Source organism: Urtica dioica, chromosome 11 (assembly GCF_054948205.1).
Source record: "Urtica dioica subsp. dioica isolate 48M chromosome 11, U.dioica_male_clone48M_v1_H2, whole genome shotgun sequence".
NCBI lineage: Eukaryota > Viridiplantae > Streptophyta > Magnoliopsida > Rosales > Urticaceae > Urtica > Urtica dioica.
The window spans coordinates 6,792,938-6,811,254 of NC_142766.1; the positions used below are offsets into that span (position 1 = coordinate 6,792,938).

General features: G+C 36.3%; 1 protein-coding gene and 1 long non-coding RNA gene across 2 annotated transcripts; one reads left to right on the plus strand and one right to left on the minus strand.

Moving 5' to 3' along the window:
* Positions 1 to 7,270: 7,270 nt before the first annotated feature.
* LOC149380907 (uncharacterized) lies at positions 7,271 to 7,917 on the minus strand. The gene is made up of 3 exons (XR_016302041.1): positions 7,885 to 7,917; positions 7,526 to 7,661; positions 7,271 to 7,390 (listed from the first exon to the last, which is right to left on the minus strand). It is a non-coding gene; the product is annotated as an uncharacterized LOC149380907 (long non-coding RNA).
* A 1,137-nt stretch (positions 7,918 to 9,054) lies between these two features.
* LOC149380908 (Aldolase superfamily protein) lies at positions 9,055 to 14,283 on the plus strand. Its single transcript, XM_089630527.1, has 8 exons — positions 9,055 to 9,484; positions 11,130 to 11,319; positions 11,650 to 11,857; positions 12,067 to 12,249; positions 12,937 to 13,017; positions 13,098 to 13,398; positions 13,577 to 13,692; positions 13,821 to 14,283. The coding sequence occupies exons 2-8, from the start codon at positions 11,153 to 11,155 to the stop codon at positions 14,067 to 14,069; spliced, it is 1,305 nt and encodes a 434-aa protein (XP_089486653.1). The 5' UTR covers positions 9,055 to 9,484; positions 11,130 to 11,152; the 3' UTR covers positions 14,070 to 14,283.
* Positions 14,284 to 18,317: the final 4,034 nt, after the last annotated feature.

Here is an 18,317-nt window from a genome sequence, read left to right on the forward strand (position 1 = left end):
GTCGCACCTAAGAACATATTAGGTGCGACATGTCGCACCCGATAGTCTTCCAAGCGCCTAAAAATTTCGCTGATGATTATGGCTATCCGGTGCGACTTTGTCGCTGCAATTGTCGCACCGGATACTATTGGGTGCGACATATGTCGCACCTAATACCATTGGGTGCGACTCGTGTCGCACCTAATGGGTTAAAAAAATTTAAAACGGTCAAAAATTCCCCCCGAATATTTTGGGTTCTGGAATTTCACATTGGGTGCGACAGTGTCGCACCTAATAGTCATATTAGGTGCGACACTTATGACTATTAGGTGCGACTGTGTCGCACCTAATAGGTTTAGGGTATGTTAAATACCCGAACGTCTTCTTCTTCGCCCAAACCGCCTCTCTCACTCTCTAACTCTCTCTTCTCTCTCTAACTCTCTCTCTCTCTCTCCGACGCTCGTCCCCGGCGCGACCAGCCCCGCCTCCAGCCCGCCACGCGTGAAGCTCTCTCTCCATTCCCCGGCGCGACCAGCCCCGCCTCCAGCCCGACGCTCGTCCCCGGCGCGACCAGCCCCGCCTCCAGCGCCCGACGCTCGTCCCCGGCGCGACCAGCCCCGCCTCCAGCCCGACGCTCGTCCCCGGGCGACCAGCCCCGCCTCCAGCCCGACGCTCGTCTCCGGCGCGACCAGCCCCGCCTCCATTCCCCGGCGCCGTGAAGCTCGCCGTCCTCCAGGTACGCCTCACTCTCTCTCTCTCTCTCTCTCTCTCTCTGTCTCACTCTCTCTCCGTCAATCTCACTCTGTCTCTCTCCGACCAGGCCCGACCCACCCGAACATCTTCCGGCGAACTAGTCCTCACCTCGTACACCGAGAACGAAAACCGAGCCCCCGGCCCACCCTCGGCCCAGCCCCCGGCGAACGCACAACAGCCCTCGGCCAAGCCCCCGGCCCACCCTCGGCCCAGCCGTCGCCGCAGCCCCGTCGTCGCCTCGGAAAAACGTTAGTAGTTATTTGTAATTATTAATATTTATAGATTATTTAATATTTTTAGATTATTTCATATAGATTAATTAGTAATATATATGAAAATATAACTTTGATTAGATGTTAAGACGTTAGATTAGATTAATTAAGTTAAAAGTAATATATTAAATTAATTAGTAACGTGTTTAGTGTAATTTAATGTAATTGTAACATGATTTGTTTAAGTTGATTGCAATTCGTTGAAAATTTGGTTAATTAATTAATTTAATACTTTTTTAGTTAGATTAATTAATAATATATATGAATATATTTTAAAATGAATTAGTAACATATTTAATTTAATTTAAACTTATTGAAAATTTATTGCAATGGAGCTACGAAGGTTCAATTTAGTATTTAGTATGTTAATAAGATAGTCTTGGTTGGTTATATATGTGTTTTTTTTTTAATTGCAGATTTTGGTTAGTCAATATTTTAGGGGAAACTCTGCCGAATTTTCGGTAGAATAAAACGTATTTGTCAAGAAAATTAACTCTTTTGATAATATATTTTAACGAATTAACTAATTTGTCGAAATTGGTTAACTCGTTAATGAAATCAGTAGTGAATTTGTATATATTAACGAATTCTAACCACTTTTCAAAATTAATACATGTCAATCACAATTTCTCTTTCATTCTTACAAATTCGCTCTCGAATCTTTCAAATATTAACGATCCACTATCAATTTCCTAACAATTCATCACTCTCAATTTCATAATAATTCACTCTAAATTTCAAATATTAACGATTCACTCTCAATTTTTAAAACACTTGTTTCGCTTGAGTCGCGAGTATAAACGGCTCTTCTGTAAACCACTATTTGGCGGTATACGAACTCGTTGCTCCGGTGGTCTTATCAACGTGCACTATACGTCCTGCATTGTACTTGTCACCATACCATATGCATTTGAACAGTACGACACGACAATTATGTGTATAGTTCAGCACGATTACGTCTTCCATTCGACCGTAAAAGTTGAAGTCGTTCAGGGGCACACAAACACCGCTATTCTGGGTGATTCGTTGGTTATCACGACGACGAGTGATGAACTTCACGCCATTCACAAAGCAACTCGGATACTGATGAGCAATTTGCATAGATCCCGTAGACAACGCGTAAAGTTCCACGTCGAACCATCTGCCGGATGTCGCAAAACGCCTTCTTCTTTGACGCGATCTCGTTCATGCCACTGCATCTCAAGCGACGTGTGTCGAGAAGCGTACAATCGCTTCAATCGATCTTTCAAGGGAAAGTATCGTAATATCTTTTGTGATACATTCTTCCCCGTTGGCTTCCATCTGCTCTCATTGCAAATTGGGCACACTTCAGCTTTCTCGAGATCTTTTCGAAATAACACACAATTGTTGATGCACGCGTCAATCATATCGTATCCCATGCCGAAACGTTTCAGCTTCGCCTTTGCCTCGTAGTGTTTTTCCGGAATTCGATTACCAATTGGGTGAGACTTCCTCAAGAGCTGCAACAATTCTGTAAACGACTTGTTCGTCCAATGGTTCGTGACTTTGATGTGCATCAACGAAACCAAGAACGACAAAGACGAAAACTCTTTGCACCCAGGGTACAATTCTGCTTCCAACTCAGCGAACAAATCTTCCACTTGCTCATCTGCACGCACTTCACTCGGAGTCGGATCCGTAAAATCATCGAAGTCCTCGTGATCCATTATATCATGGAGAGCATCGTGCAATCCACCGACTCCTCTTTGGTTAGTCTCGCTGGCATCTTCTACCATTTGACGTTCGCCGTGATGATACCATTCGGTGTATCCCGGAGTAAACCCCTTGTTCAAAAGGTGATTCTTTACGACCCCGATGTCCAGACATCTCACGTTATTGCAAGACTTACAAGGACAACGATAATGACCGTTTTCATTCGGGAGTCTGCTTGCAACGCGGATAAACTCGTTAACCCCTGTTTTATATTGCAAACTCAACCGATTGTTCTCGGTAATCCAGTCCCTACTTGGATTTGACATTCTTCTGAATGAGACGGGAAATTGGGGGATAAAACTGAATCGTTAGAATTCATTTTGTAAGAATGAATTATTAGGATGGGAAATCGTTCAGGAATGCAATCAACGTGGGATATGGGACATTCCTGAAGTTGATCCGACCACTTCAGCATCGATTCCATTGACAATAGAATTGTCAAATATCGACCGTCTTAATCATCGACACGAAACTGCTACGGCCGAGCTTGTTAATGTCGTTGAAGATGATGAAGAAGTGGATGAAGAAGATGAGGCGCTTGCCATTTTTGAGGGAGACGATATTGATGTCGATACTAACATTACATCGAGTGACAACGATGAATGACTAACACCATGTAATAACCGTAGTCGTCGAATAGTAATTACATAGTAATTAAAAATACTAACTACAATTCATTTTGCAGGATGTCTACTTCAGGTCAGGACCCATCAGGAGGAGAGCGTGACCCCCCGCAGATGCCGAGGAAGAAGCGGGGACCAACGACTGGCGTCGTTTCTGCGAGAGCTCGTGTTGGGACCCCTGGAGCGAACACAGTTCGCTACGATCAGAATGCGCAGGCGTTCTACCAAGACGTCAGGGAGCAAAATCTGTTGATCGGGACGTTCCAAAACCGATTAGGAAACCTGATCAAGAGTACGATTCCACTCGACCTCCCAGACTGGAATCATGTGCCTGCGCAGAGTGTGGCGGCTCTTATGAACTCGATTCATAACGAGTATAACTTCGTTTATGCACATCCCGAGAGTGGCGAGCTTGTGCCTGCAGATCCTATTCGCAACGAGATTGATATGGCTATCATTCGCGATGCGAAGAGGATGCGTCGTGGCCAGAAGTCGAGGTTGTCGCAGCTCTTCTTCAAGACATTTTGCGGGAGTAAGGATCTCGCTAAAAATGAAACTCCCGATGGCTACAACCAGGAAGCCTGGTTGAAAGCAATAGAGGCGTTCGACTCGCCAGAGCATAAGGTATGAGTTGAACTTCCGATGATTATTCGAATTTCTTAAAATTAAACTTCACGTATTTATGTCTTGCAGGCGAAATCTCTCCGCAACCGAGAAAATTCGAAGATGAAGAAGACGAAGGCGAGGCAAGGCTCGCTTAGTTTTTTTGGTCATCGCTCGAGGAACGTAAGTCTCTTAAAATTAATATGTAATATATATGTGATTCATATTTTAATGTTGAAAAATTACAGCGAAGAGAAGATGAGAGTATAGGCTCGGCTTTAGCGATATGGTTAGAAAAACACTAGGACGCTAAGGGATCGTGGACGACGGACTTCGCGAAGACGCAATACGTAAGTTAATTTTTTTTATTTACTATATTTAATTACTTTATTTCTTCTTATCTGATAAGTTTTTTGTGGTTTTATTTTGAAGGATCAAGTCACCGCCCAGACGATAGATATTTTGCGGCACGCGGAGGAGCAAAACATCGTGATCTCCCAAGAAGATGCGGAGATGTACGCGATGCGCGATGTTTTGGGAGTGCGCAGAGACTGGGAAGTCGGTTTAGGGCCTTCGATCCCAAGGTCATCGTTGGGTGTTGCCCAAACGCTAGATGGAGGCTCGTCAAGTTCGTCATCTCAGACCGATCCATTGGTTGCCGAGATGCGAGCTCAGATGGATGCCCAACAAGCCGAGCTGCAACTGATGCGGCAACAGATCGCCTTCCTCAGCCAGCAGCACAACCAGCCTCCCACGACTCCTCAACCTCCGCCTGCATCGCAACCAGGTGGGACGGATCAGCAGACGCCAGGTTCCACGCCGGGTTCTATGGATTACTTGCGAGACCGTCCTTACGGAAGCGGCGGAACGAGCGGCAGCGCGTCAGGCAGCGGTGGACGAGGACGCGGAAGCGGTTCTCGAAGTTCTGACAACTTATTCGGTAGATGAAATTCTACTATCGATAAGTTTTATAAGAAAAAAAAATAGGAATTCATTTTTTTCGTTTTTTGGAAAGAATTTGTATTTTTAATTAAGAATTCTATTTTCAGAATATTATTTCTAATTCATTTAGAATTTTGTTTAATTAATATTATTTGAATTTTTATTTTTAATTCATTTAGAATTATGTAATTCATTTTTATTTTGTTAATTTACTTTTATTAATTTTGTATTTTTTTTTAATTAAACAAACATATTCGGTGCGACATTGTCGCACCGAATACCATGGCGCGGAAACTTTCAGGTGCGACATGTCGCACCCGATATGCATTTACCCGCCAATACTATAAAATTTGGCAGGAAAATAACTTGGGCATTAGGTGCGATAAGTCGGACCTGGAAGTGTCGCACCTAATGGGGTACTTATTAGGTGCGACATGTCGCACCCAATACCTTCTGCGACGGGTTATCCGGTGCGACATTGTCGCACCTAATAAACCTTTAGGTGCGACATTTGAGGCATTGGGTGCGACATTCGTCGCACCGGAACAACTGCTGTAAAAAACAAGGCGCTCACAATAACGCCTTTTTCTGAAAAAGAGGTCATTATTTACACGTTTATTATTTGTTTGAATAATTTTTGTCTCGGTTTTATTTACAGTAATGGTTCAAAATTGTATACCGTAGAGACCAACCTTGCGATCAAGAAAAATGGCTCGATCCCGAAGAGAGACAACCGACAAAGGCTCACAAACTACCCCAACTGAGCCCAAGGTAATTGTAAGACTAAATATATAACAAAAAATCGTAAAATTATTTACTACATTTAAATACAACTGTATATGGTTATTTCAGTTCGGCGAACTCATAATACCAAAGAGCAATTGGGATACGCAACAGAGAATAATTGCACACTCCCAATTTGACATCATGTATTTACTGAAGAGGAGACTGACAACAGAATTCCAAAAATATTTGTTCAACCAAGGCCCCTTCGGAAGGTTCCAATACTTACAAGGAACCACTTACCCAAAAAAGTTAATACATCTCTTAGTATTATCGCAAACACATTCAGACGACCCTACTGAACTCCTCTTCAATATTAGGGGTAAAGTTTTGACCTTCAATGTCTACGATTTTGAGCTGTTCTCAGGTAAATACTCAAACCCTTTGCATTATTTACACAATTTTACGTATTCTAACAAATGTAAGAATGTAAAAATTTTACAATTTTACGTCTTGACTAGTCGTACCCAAAAGTCAAAAAATTTGAGCGGCATAATTTTTCCCCACTTTTTTCGACGTGGCATTGCCCCCAAAAATTTTGACTAACTTTTGGGTGCGACTTTTCGCACCCAAATTTAAAAAAATCAGCGAATTTTTTAGTTGCTTCAATGTCTTTTAGGTGCGACTTTTCGCACTCGAAAGTCTTTTTTGGTGCGACTTTTAGGTGCGAAAAGTCGCACCCAAAAGTCATCCGCACTGGAAAACTGTATTTGTAGTTATACCACGTCATTCGAGTGGCTATTTACTTAATATTTACAAAACCTTAGCTATTTAGCAATTCCCAACATTTGAGTTGGCTATTTTGCTAATTTTTTGTAAAAATAATAAATAGTAAATAGCACTATATATTTGAACAAAAAAAATATTTCATCCAATTTTTTCTGATATTATAACGCCATACAAAATAAAAACTCCACATTATTATATAGCAAAAATTTCGTTAATTTTAGATAAATGACCACGTCCATGTAAATACATGCGTAAATTGACTGCAAACCTTCCCGGTAAAAAATTCCCCAAATTTAAAATTAAACAAACTTTAATATGAGTATTAGTTAGTAATTGTGATAAACATATAAACAAAATCCACCGCACACATTATCAGTAGATTTTTTTTTCCATAATTTAAGGATTCAATTGAGTATTCAGTTATTATGTTTATTAAAGGGTTATTTTATTTTTCATATAATTATTTGAAACGATTTTATAACATTCTGAGATAATTTGACGTTAAATATTAACTACTATTTACGGTTATTGATTTTTATTATTGCATGTTAACGACTATTTACAATTATTAGCTTGTATTTTACGAACATTTTTGTAGTTAATATTTGAATCTATTGACTATTTACGATATATTAACATTAAATTAGGAAAATAGCCAACTTAAATGTTTGACATTGCTAAATAGCCAAGGTTTTGTAAGTGGCTATTTACCTAAGATTTACCAAACATTGGCTATTTAGCAATGTCAAACGTTTAAGTTGGCTATTTTCCTAATGGATTTATTGCAAAATGAACAATATTTCCACAATCATATACAACTATTTACAACTTATTGGAACTATTTACAAATATTTACAGCTGATTCAAACGAAGCGAAAACTCTCTAGAGAGACTCAAATCTTCAAATCCACAGCCTTCTCAACTTCCTCAACAGTGCTCATCGTCACAAACTGCTATACTCCGGTCAGTAATCTATTGTAGATAACATAACAAACACCGACACAAACACACACAAAGATACAAAATCGAAATCAAATTAAAATATCGTCAATTTAATTTTGAAAACCAACAAAACCTAGAAAATAAAAGAACAAAAATTTCTCGTACCTCATCCTTCTCGTTGGATCCCGCATTCCTCCGCCTCAGCCCTCCGCCTCGGCTTCGTCAGATCCCGCTGTCCTCACCTTAGTCATATGTCGAGAAGACTGCAACCGGTCTCGTCGAATCCCGCAGTCCTCACCCTCTGCCTCAATCACAATCATATTGAAACAAGAGTTCTATTCGTGGTAATGTAAAAAATCAAGAAACAATAAAACATAGGGAAAATTAAGAAGAAAGAACAAAAAGAACACACTCGATTGCATAAGAGAAAACTCAGCCATTGTGAACTTGCAGCAACGAAATGTTAGAGTTATACTAAAATATATTGAAATACAACCATGACGCTTAAAAAAAAATCAAAGTACCTCAACAATACCCTTGAAATTTGAATATGGATACCATGGTTCAAAATGCCGGCGAAAATCCTGGAAAGTCGCCTGGAAATTCCATTTCGGAGGGTTAACGGCCGGCGACAAGCAATTGTGTCGTTTCCTTCTAATTTGTCGTTCAGTTTTCCAAGAAACGGCATGTCGTTTTCGCTTGGTCTCTGCCGGTCAATGTCGTTCATCTCCCTGTATAAAACCATCAACGTGTCGTGGAAAGTCGCCGACATTCCCAGGAAAAGAAAAAAAAATAAACGAAACTCTGGTTTTTTTTTTTTTTTTTTTTTTTTTTTTTTTTTTTTCTGCAGCAGATGACGCACGAAGAAGAAGAAGAAAACAAACGTAATAACCAAGAGTTGGTTAATTGCTCATTTAAGTCCTCAACTTTTTCCCTAAGCTTCACTTCTGACCCAAAATTAACTTTTTTGTTGCAACTGGGTCCTTAATTTTTGTTGCAAATGGGTCATATCCATTTAATTCCTTATTCAAGTCCACAATTAATGGATAATATCACACATAGTCTAATATATAATATCACACATTTAAAAATTATATATAGTATTCAATTCTATTATATATAATATCACACATACTATATGAGATAATTCTAATAGATAATATCACACATTTATAAATTATATATATTAAATATTATTAATAACACACATTTATAAAATATTATATATATACAATTTTCTATTAAAAAAGATTATATACATAATGTATTTTCTTTATAGATGTTTAAAAATTGAAAAATATATGTATGTATATATTTATAATATATTTTACCACATTTTTTCCGTTCGGTTTTCCATCGGTACGTCGGTTTTCCATGGAAAATGACATTTCACTTGCCATTTTCCACATTTTCCGTTCGATTTTCCATCGGTATGACGACTTTCCGTAAATCAGGAGCCTCGAAACGGCAACGAAAACGGCATTTTAAACCTTGACGATGCATACGTAAACAAAAATAGTGGTCCACGAAATATATAGAATATAGATGCCGTAGAAGAGCAGAAACAATTAACAAAAAAAGTACTTGGCAAGAAAAATGACCAACCTCCAACTGAAATATACCAACCATCCGTTTTCTCCAACCCTTCTCTCTCCTTTTATCCCGCGTGAGATTCAGAGTTAGTCACCAGTCCACTCACCAGTCTAGAGAGAGAAAGTGACCACACAACATACTCTCAGCCTTCAAATTCACTCACGCCTCTTCTTCTTCTTCCAAAAAAAAAAAAAAAAAATGTCAGCAACATCATCAAAATTTATAAGTTAAAGTGTTATACACAACTTTAAATCTTTAAATGAATATTTAAAACTGATAACCAATAACAAACACCAAACGTTCGCAACACAGTCGAGAAAATAATTATATTTCCTCTCAGTCAATTAATTTATTCGTGCGCGTTTAAAATTCCACCAACCACGCTGAAACCTTTTCGTTCGCTCACGTTTACTTACCTGCTCGTCTTTCTCCGTCAATTTTCCATTTTTTTTCCCCCTTAAAGCTTCATATTCTCTCAATCCCGAAATTGTGGGATTTCCTCTATTCTGAGAATTAAAGACTGAACTACAGGTCGGTTCTCTTCACATTTCCTTTTTTTATTTGGCTTTTTTTTTGTCTGCATTATGGTGTTTGTCATTTTGTTTGATTTGGTGTTCTTTTAAAATCTCAGGACTTTTATTTGAATCGTCTGAATTGTGACTGAATTCAAGTGCATTTCGTATTTAATTTTACGTTTTCCGGTTCTTGTATCGTGTTTTTCTGGCTGCGGGTTTTGTGATCGTAAAATGTTTGAATTTACCGGCAGAAAAAAAAAAGAAGTGCGGGATTTGGAATACTTTTTTAAAGTGGAAATTGGCATTGTGTAGTAAAATTCACAATTAATTACTTTCTCCGGATTCAGCTTTTGATGATTGTCATAACTTCGCTTTTGTTTATATAGTTATTTATTTTTATAATCATTCTAAACTTGAAGATTTTTACCCTCAAAGTGATTATATTGTCAGCGATTTACAGTTGATCATACAAAAACGTAGTTAGCTAACAGTACAGTTAATTCGGCATGGGTGAGAAAGAGGAAGTACAAGCTATTGTGAGGTTTTTATGGTGCACAGAACAGAAGGAAGCGATTTGGAATGATTGTCAATAAAATTTAGTTTGGTTGTTGAATCAGTTGCTTCGATCTAATTCTAGGGAAACAAAGATCTAGTTATGTTAACAGAATTCGACCAGAATGATTCTAAATGGACTGGTTGTCCAATATAAACAGTGAAGTCTACAATTAAGGTTCTGTTTTTAGCAGAAGTTGTAGGCATTATATGAAATTTATGACAGAAAAAGTATTCTTGGTATAATGAAATCTATAGAGTGAGTTTATCGTAGGTTCGAAGGCTGATAAAAAAAAAAAAATATAGCTCGCTGTGAATATGACGTATAGGTGTATAGTTTGAGCAAGATGGGGCAGGATCAGTGCTTAATCCCTGTGTGGTGATTTTATGTTTTTATCATGTTTGTCAAATTAAATTCATTCCCATCTTTCATGGTTTTGCTTTGTCATGATTATGCACCTATTTCTGAAAAAATCAGCATGCCTGTAGAAAATTTTGTTGAATGTTCTCTTTTTGTCTGTATTCACTTAAAAATTTAGCAAGTTTGACACCTTGCACTTGATTCTTGAGCTGTCAACTGAGCTTTGTGAGTTTATGCTACTCCACTCACGACAAATTATTATTAAGCTTGTGCTGAAATGGATTATGTGGTGAAAAATATAATGTTTCGAGATAGGATTTTGTTAGTTAAATAAAAAAAGTGAAGAAAATGTTGGGAGAAAGAAACATCGGAGAGTGTATTCACAGGCTGTTTGCCTTGTCATCAATAAAAGTCCGTTTGTTTTTTTAGAAAACATCAGAGAAGAAAATAAATATGTTTTCTTGTGCTCAGTACTTCAGAACAATTTGAACCAATATAATTGCAAATTGAGCAAGGAGAGAAATGCGGGAGGTTAGAGACACAGAAAAAAAGGGAGAGCGTGAATTTTGATTTTTCACCCTTGTTCCCGCACTTTGTCATTATATGCAAACAAGGAAGTGAGGAAAAGATTTTGTTTCCCCTAAAAAGCTCATAGTTTCTTAAAGGATTGTTATTAATTGCTGTAGATTTATTCTTCGAAATTCATAACTCACAGAGAACTTGCCTCTTCTCGTTTTCTTCGTTTCAGGTTTTTCGCATCTTCCTTCCATCATGTCGAGCTTGCAAGAGCCACTTGGTTTTGATAAGTTGCCGAGCATGAGCACTATGGATAGAATCCAGAGATTCTCTTCTGGTGCTTGTAGGCCGAGAGAGGATAACATTAACATGGGAAACTGCTGGATTGAAGGAAGAACTTGTAGCACATCCAACAGCTGCAGGTACGGAAGACTTTCCTAAGTTTATTTTTTTTGGTTACTTCTTTTTATCAAATTCCTGGTGTTGATTGGGGTCGATTGCAAACTTCACTTGTATTTTTCTTTTGTTTTAGATTCTCATTGTTAAACTCATTTTTAAAACATAATTGGAAGAAAGTGTTCTACGACCACCTGGACACATGAAATTGTGGAAATTGTAACTGTATTTGATGTCACTGCATGAATGTGGCAATTTCTAATATTTAGTAACTATTAGATGAGTTCATTTTAGTAATTTGACTCGCGTACTATTTTGAATTGATTATATAATATGCAGTATTTGTTCTTTTATAGTGACAACTACGAAGAGTCTGAATCAGAGAGTTTTCCGTGGGTAACGCACAGTAGAGAGTTTCGAAAGGGAGACTCCTCGAACCGAAGAACTACAAACGGATGTAGGAATCAAGTTATACTTGGAAATCGGTGCTCGTCATGGTATTCTTCTGACCATCAAAACAGCCCTAAGTTTGGTGACAAAGACAAACAGGGTACTGCAAACAAGGTGATTAATTTGCTTCAAATTTTATGTGACAGTGCAGTTTGACTATGAAATATTATTCATGGTCAAGATATCATCGGTACAATATGCTTAACAATTCATAATTACCTGTACTTTCTGTGTCTGTGTATTCATCTTTTACACTTGCACATCACAAATTTGGTTTGTTTTTGTATTTAAAGTTTCCTTTCTGATCTGATTTTTTAATGTAGCTGTTTCTCAAGAATATACCGAAATTTGTGAAGATAGTCGAAGTTGGTCCAAGAGATGGGCTACAAAATGAGAAGAATGTTGTCCCTACATCTGTGAAGATTAAGCTGATTCAAAAACTAGTCTCTTCTGGATTGTCTGTTGTTGAGGCTACTAGTTTTGTATCACCAAAATGGGTTCCTCAGGTAATATTTAAATATCATTTAATAAGTTGAACTTTTAATCACGACACTTGTGGCATGAATTTTTTTTACTCGTAAATATTATGCTCGTCTGGATTTACTGTATGGATAAGATTATTGAAATGCAACCTGGATGGTGCCAATAAGTTCTTTAGGAATATTTTCTTTTGTTCATTTTTTTAATTCTAAAAAGGACTTATTGATTGAGTTGATAAAATTGTTTTGCTATTTATTTCCAAAGAACGGAAATAGTTTCTTCTTTTTAGGTGACAAACTGTTGTGGTTCATATTTTGATTACATGGCCATAGAATTGAAGATGGTGATAAGCTACTGGTGATGAAAATAATGGTTTTTTTTTTGTTTTTATTTTTATTTTTTATATTTATTTTTCAACGAGAAGAACACAGGCTTGTTTTTGTAGGATAGCAAAGAAGTCAAGTGGTTCTGTTTGAATACATCATAGGAACTAAGAATTTAGGTTCCATCTATTTCCTTTTAGTCGCCATTCTAATCTTACAGCAGTAATTTCATTTCCTTAACATTAATCCAAAATTTCTACTCGTTTAACAAATACATCTTTTATTGGGATCGGTCTCTGCAACTATAATAACTTTATTGCCTTAAAAAAAAAAAACTATAATAACTTTATTTATTTACTAATTAATTATAACTTTATTCATCTTTTATAGCTAGCTGATGCAAAGGATGTAATGAAAGAGGTCTGCAACATGGATGGTGCAAGATTGCCAGTTTTAACACCTAACTTAAAAGTTGGTAAAATATCAATTGCAAAAATCAAATACTTAGCTTGTCGTGATGGAGAATTTTATCATGCTATATCTGCTACCAGGGCTTTGAAGCTGCTATTGCAGCCGGTGCCAAGGAAGTAGCGATTTTTGCCTCTGCTTCTGAGTCGTTTTCAAAGTCAAACATCAATTGCAGCATTGAAGAAAGTCTTATTCGCTACCGCGCTGTTACTCGTGCGGCGAAAGAGCTCTCAATTCCTGTCCGAGGGTATGTCTCGTGCGTCATTGGGTGTCCCGTGGAAGGTGCAATTCAACCATCGAGAGTTGCGTACATAGCAAAAGAGCTCTATGATATGGGCTGCTTTGAAATTTCTCTCGGTGACACTATTGGAGTAGGAACACCTGGTAATTTTCTTCAACTCTAGTCATTGCATATTATCTGAAAAAGACGACAAAATCATAAACTTAAATATACATTGGAAATTGTAATCTCGGCATTTTTTGTATTATTTCATTTTATTTCTTGTTCAATGTTCCTGTGAGTCACCAGATGGGCCTAACTTCTGTTCATTTTCTGTCTCAGGAAGTGTTGTTCCCATGCTCGAGGCTGTGATGGCTGTCGTTCCGGCTGAGAAGCTGGCGGTTCACTTCCACGACACTTACGGACAGTCTCTACCAAATATTCTAATATCCCTCCAAGTAAGTCTCTCCTTAAGACGTTTATATAAACTCATCTAAGAACAAGAAAGGTGACGTCATCAATGGCCTAACTTGTTAAAGTTTATTACTTATCGAACTCTCATCACTTTTGCTTTGTTTGTTATCAGATGGGGATCAGCATCATCGATTCCTCGGTTGCGGGCTTGGGGGGTTGTCCTTACGCAAAAGGTGCTTCAGGGAATGTTGCTACGGAGGACGTTGTTTACATGCTCGACGGACTTGGAGTGAACACGAACATTGATCTCACAAAGCTCGTCAAAGCCGGGGATTTCATCAGTAGGCACTTGGGTCGCCCATCGGGTTCCAAGACCGCCATTGCCTTGAGCCGAGTCACCACCGACGCCTCTAAGATATGAGGAGCACAGGTCTAAAGGTATAGAAGCTAATATATATACAAATATATGGGATTTCTTTTACATTTAAAGACCGTAGTATGCCACTATATTTCCTGGGAAATCCCTCTGTATGATATTCGCCATTATACAACCAATATTGATCAAAAGCTGTTCGCTTTTATTTAACATCGTTACTCGTACTACGTGTAATTCTTGTGTCGAATTGACGCGCACATATGAAGTAATACAAAATTAAGCAATTTGCGCATGCTTACTAGTGACTTCTGTTTTGAAGTCAGAGAAAATGGCAGAACCATTCCATCCATTTTATCCAAGTCTCTGGTTTGTTTCTAGTAGGTGTAAGCGGTTCATTTATTTTTTTTGTTTATATTACCTTGTTCATATCGTATTAAGGGAAAAAAAAAAAAACGAGTCGCGCACCATTAGACGCTAGTTGACTCTCGCAGCTGAAATCACGTCTATTTTGAATAAGCTTCTAATTCTTAATACGAGTAATATTTATTTAGAATTATTAACGAATATTTATAACTATTAATGTATTTTTGGCCTTGTTAATAAAATTTCGTGACTATTTACTTAAAATTTACCAAAGGTTGGCTATATAGAAAAACTTGAGTTTTCATTTGACTATATATCTAAAGAGCCCTTAATATAATTTTTCCAAACATGAACTATCTATGCGTTTGCAATTGACTTTGTAAGGTAATATGTTTATCATATTGTGTGCACTTGACTTTGTAATGTATTATGTTTAGCAAGTTTTTTTAGGATTTTAATTGTATGTATGCTATGTAATTTAATGACTACTTTTGATTGATGTTCATACCAAATTAGAATAACATAAAATGATTTTGTGATAAATTAATATAATTACAAAATAAATATTAAAATACAATAAATTTTGGGGTCATTTTGCAATTGGTTAAATTATTTAAATATTATTCGAATCCCACTCTAAAATGGAGTGAAATAAACAATGAAACTCCATATATAGAGCATTCTCCAACCAACTTCATAATAAAGTGAGATATGACAAAATGGAGTTGGATTTGCTCCAATCCAACTCCATTTTCCACTCCATAAAAAGTTATAAATATTGAGTTTCACTATTCATTCCACTCCTTTTTGGAGTGAGATTTTATTAATATAAAAGTAGTGTAATTAATTACAAATCGACCATGATACTTGTTATAATTATATATTCTATTTGTAATTGTTTTAATTTATCATAAAATTACATATGAAATTATTTTAGTTTATTCTAAATAAATAATTAATCTCGATATATGATAAAAAATAATTACCCTAAAAAAGTCATAAGAAAATCTTAATCTTAATTGCAAACAAACTAGAAATAAATAACATGATATACACATATGAATAGAAAGAAAAGAGGATAAAATGGAAAATTCAAATGACTTATTTAAGTCTCACCTCATCTGTTTTTCTATTTTTTAATAAGTTTTCAAACGTTGGTCATATCCAAAACATGATGTTTGGAGTGAACTAATAAGTTACAAATTTCAAAATTAAAAGGATATTAAGTAATAGAATATAGAAAAGAAAACAATGAATAAATAGACCATAGAGTGTCAAAAATACCAGGACGCTAATTAAAAAAGACATAAATATTGATTAATATGACAAAATATTGTTAGGGTTTGTTTAAAATATGGCGGGATTTTTTTTAATTATTATTACTATTATTATTATTATTATTTGCGATTTACCTCTCCAATAATAGTATACGACATGTAATGTTCAAATTAGGTATAAGGGAAAGCAAGATACCACATGAGATATTCGATATTCTATATATTGCTTGGTATATTACACAAGAAACTATATTAATTAGGCAAATAATTACTCTCCATTAAAATTATAGTCAAATTATTTAAATAATTAAAACTAATCCAACATATACATATATCTGTATTATATGATGCATGCGTCATGTCTTATTTTTGATTACTTTTTAAATTTTTTAAATAGTTTAACTATAATTTTAACGTAGAGAGTTTGAATACAATATATATATCTAACTCCCCTATATTAAACCATGATAAAATAAAAGGATATATAAACTAAAAATCCGTTGAACGAAAAAGGTTAAAAATGTCAACGAAGCTGGGTACGTATTAAATTTTCCGTACGCCATGCTAAGCTATGACATTTATCTCCTAAATGCAAGCAGCTCCTATAGTCAACTATCTTTTAATTATTTTCACCAAACTTATGTAGAGTCTGAAGTTGTGGAGAGTAAATTAGATATTGGAGTCAAGTTCAAATATAATAGAAAGATTATAACACTCGAATTAAGTAGCTCCAAATTTATTTGGTTTTAATTTTCATGACAAAACAATAAAAAAATTAGCCACAATAATTATAAAAACTAATCCTAAAAAGTACTCATTCACTTCTCTATATGATCTCATTTAAAATTGAAAATGTAAACGTAATATAAAAACTGATATAATGAAACACAATATTTGCAACAGGAACATCAACCAGTATAAAGATTCAGCGCATTAAATTTTGGATAAGCATGTTTTCAAAAAAAAAAAAAAAATTGGATAAGCATATGAGCATTTGTCAGTATGAGATTATTCACACAATTCGTATATATGATAAATATAAAAGTGTAAATATTGGGTAATTTGAAATGTATAAGATTGTCATCATTTTATTTAATTATTAATTTATATTTATTTTAAAATAAATTAAAATGATTAAATTGATTTATTTTGATTGGAGGCATACCAATGAAGACATGAAAAAGGAACAAAAAATCTGGATTCATAAGATTGTCATCATTTTATTTAATTATTAATTTATATTTATTCTAAAATAAATCAAAATGATTAAATTGGCTTATTTTGATTGTAGAATATCAATAGACACATAAAAAGGGACAAAAATCTGGATTCATAAGATTGATATCACTGGACACAACGAATATATAGATATAAAGCATTGAAACGAAAATGAAAAAACAAATAATACTAATTACTAAAATGAAAACTGAAAAAACAAATCCATCTTAAAAAATCATGGATGTTTTTGCCAATATTAGTCAAACGTGGAAAACGTTGATTATAATCCTTTTTATTTTTTTGCCAATAATAATACGTTGACATGAAAGCCTATAAATCCATCACAAAATAAGTAAAAGAATACACCAAGAAAAAACAAAACATTTTTGGAGCCATGAAAATGAAAAACATGGCACTTGTTTCTGCCATCTTCCTATTTTCCGTCCTTGTCTCGCCTTCCTTGGGCGGCGCGGTACAAGATTTCTGTATTGCAGACTACACCTCCCAAGAGACCCCTTCAGGGTTTCCCTGCAAAGCCCGTTCAAACGTCACGGCCCGAGACTTTGTGTTCTCGGCTCTCGGGCCTCGCACCAACACTTCTAATATCTTCAAAGTCGGCTTTGCCTTGGCGACCTACAAAACCTTCCCGGCGGTGAACGGCCTCGGCATTTCCCTAGCCAGGGCAGACATTGAGATTGGCGGTATAGTCCCTCTCCACTCTCACCCGAGGGGCTCAGAAATTCTTATCGTAGCCGAGGGAACCCTAATCTCGGGCCTCATCACCTCAGACAACAAAGTCCTCATCACCACTCTCAACAAAGGCGACGTTACCGTCTACCCTCAAGGCCTTTTGCACTTCCAATACAACCAGCCAAGTTGATATTCGTTAAAGCCGGCCACAATCGTCGTCTCGTTTAACAGCGACAACCCCGGAATCCAGTTCGTGCCTTTCAGCCTGTACGGCAATGATTTACCTACCGAGTTGGTGAGTGTCAATACCTTCATCAACCCCGTGGAAATCAGGAGGCTCAAGGCTTTATTTGGCGGGAGAGGATAAAGACGTTTTTATACACTACTGTTTACCTGCTGATTGTGTTAGTTAAACGTGCAAAAAGACTATGCACTTGTGTCATCAGTCATAATTTTTGCTCTATGTATCTCATAAAATAAAAATACTATATGTTCTTGCTTGTCGGAGAGTAATATTGTCTTAGCTTTGTCTTTATGTTGTTCAACTTCATATGTAATTATAAAAAAAAAATCATTAAACTAATATTAATGAAAGTAATATCTATCACAGCAAAAACTAAAATCAATAATAGACATCGACATATGAAAACAGCTGCGCAAAATAATCAATAGAAACTGAAAGATAGAAAAATAAAACGAAAGCAACAAAAAGATGCATTACGTACGTTGGTCCCTTTGGGGGATG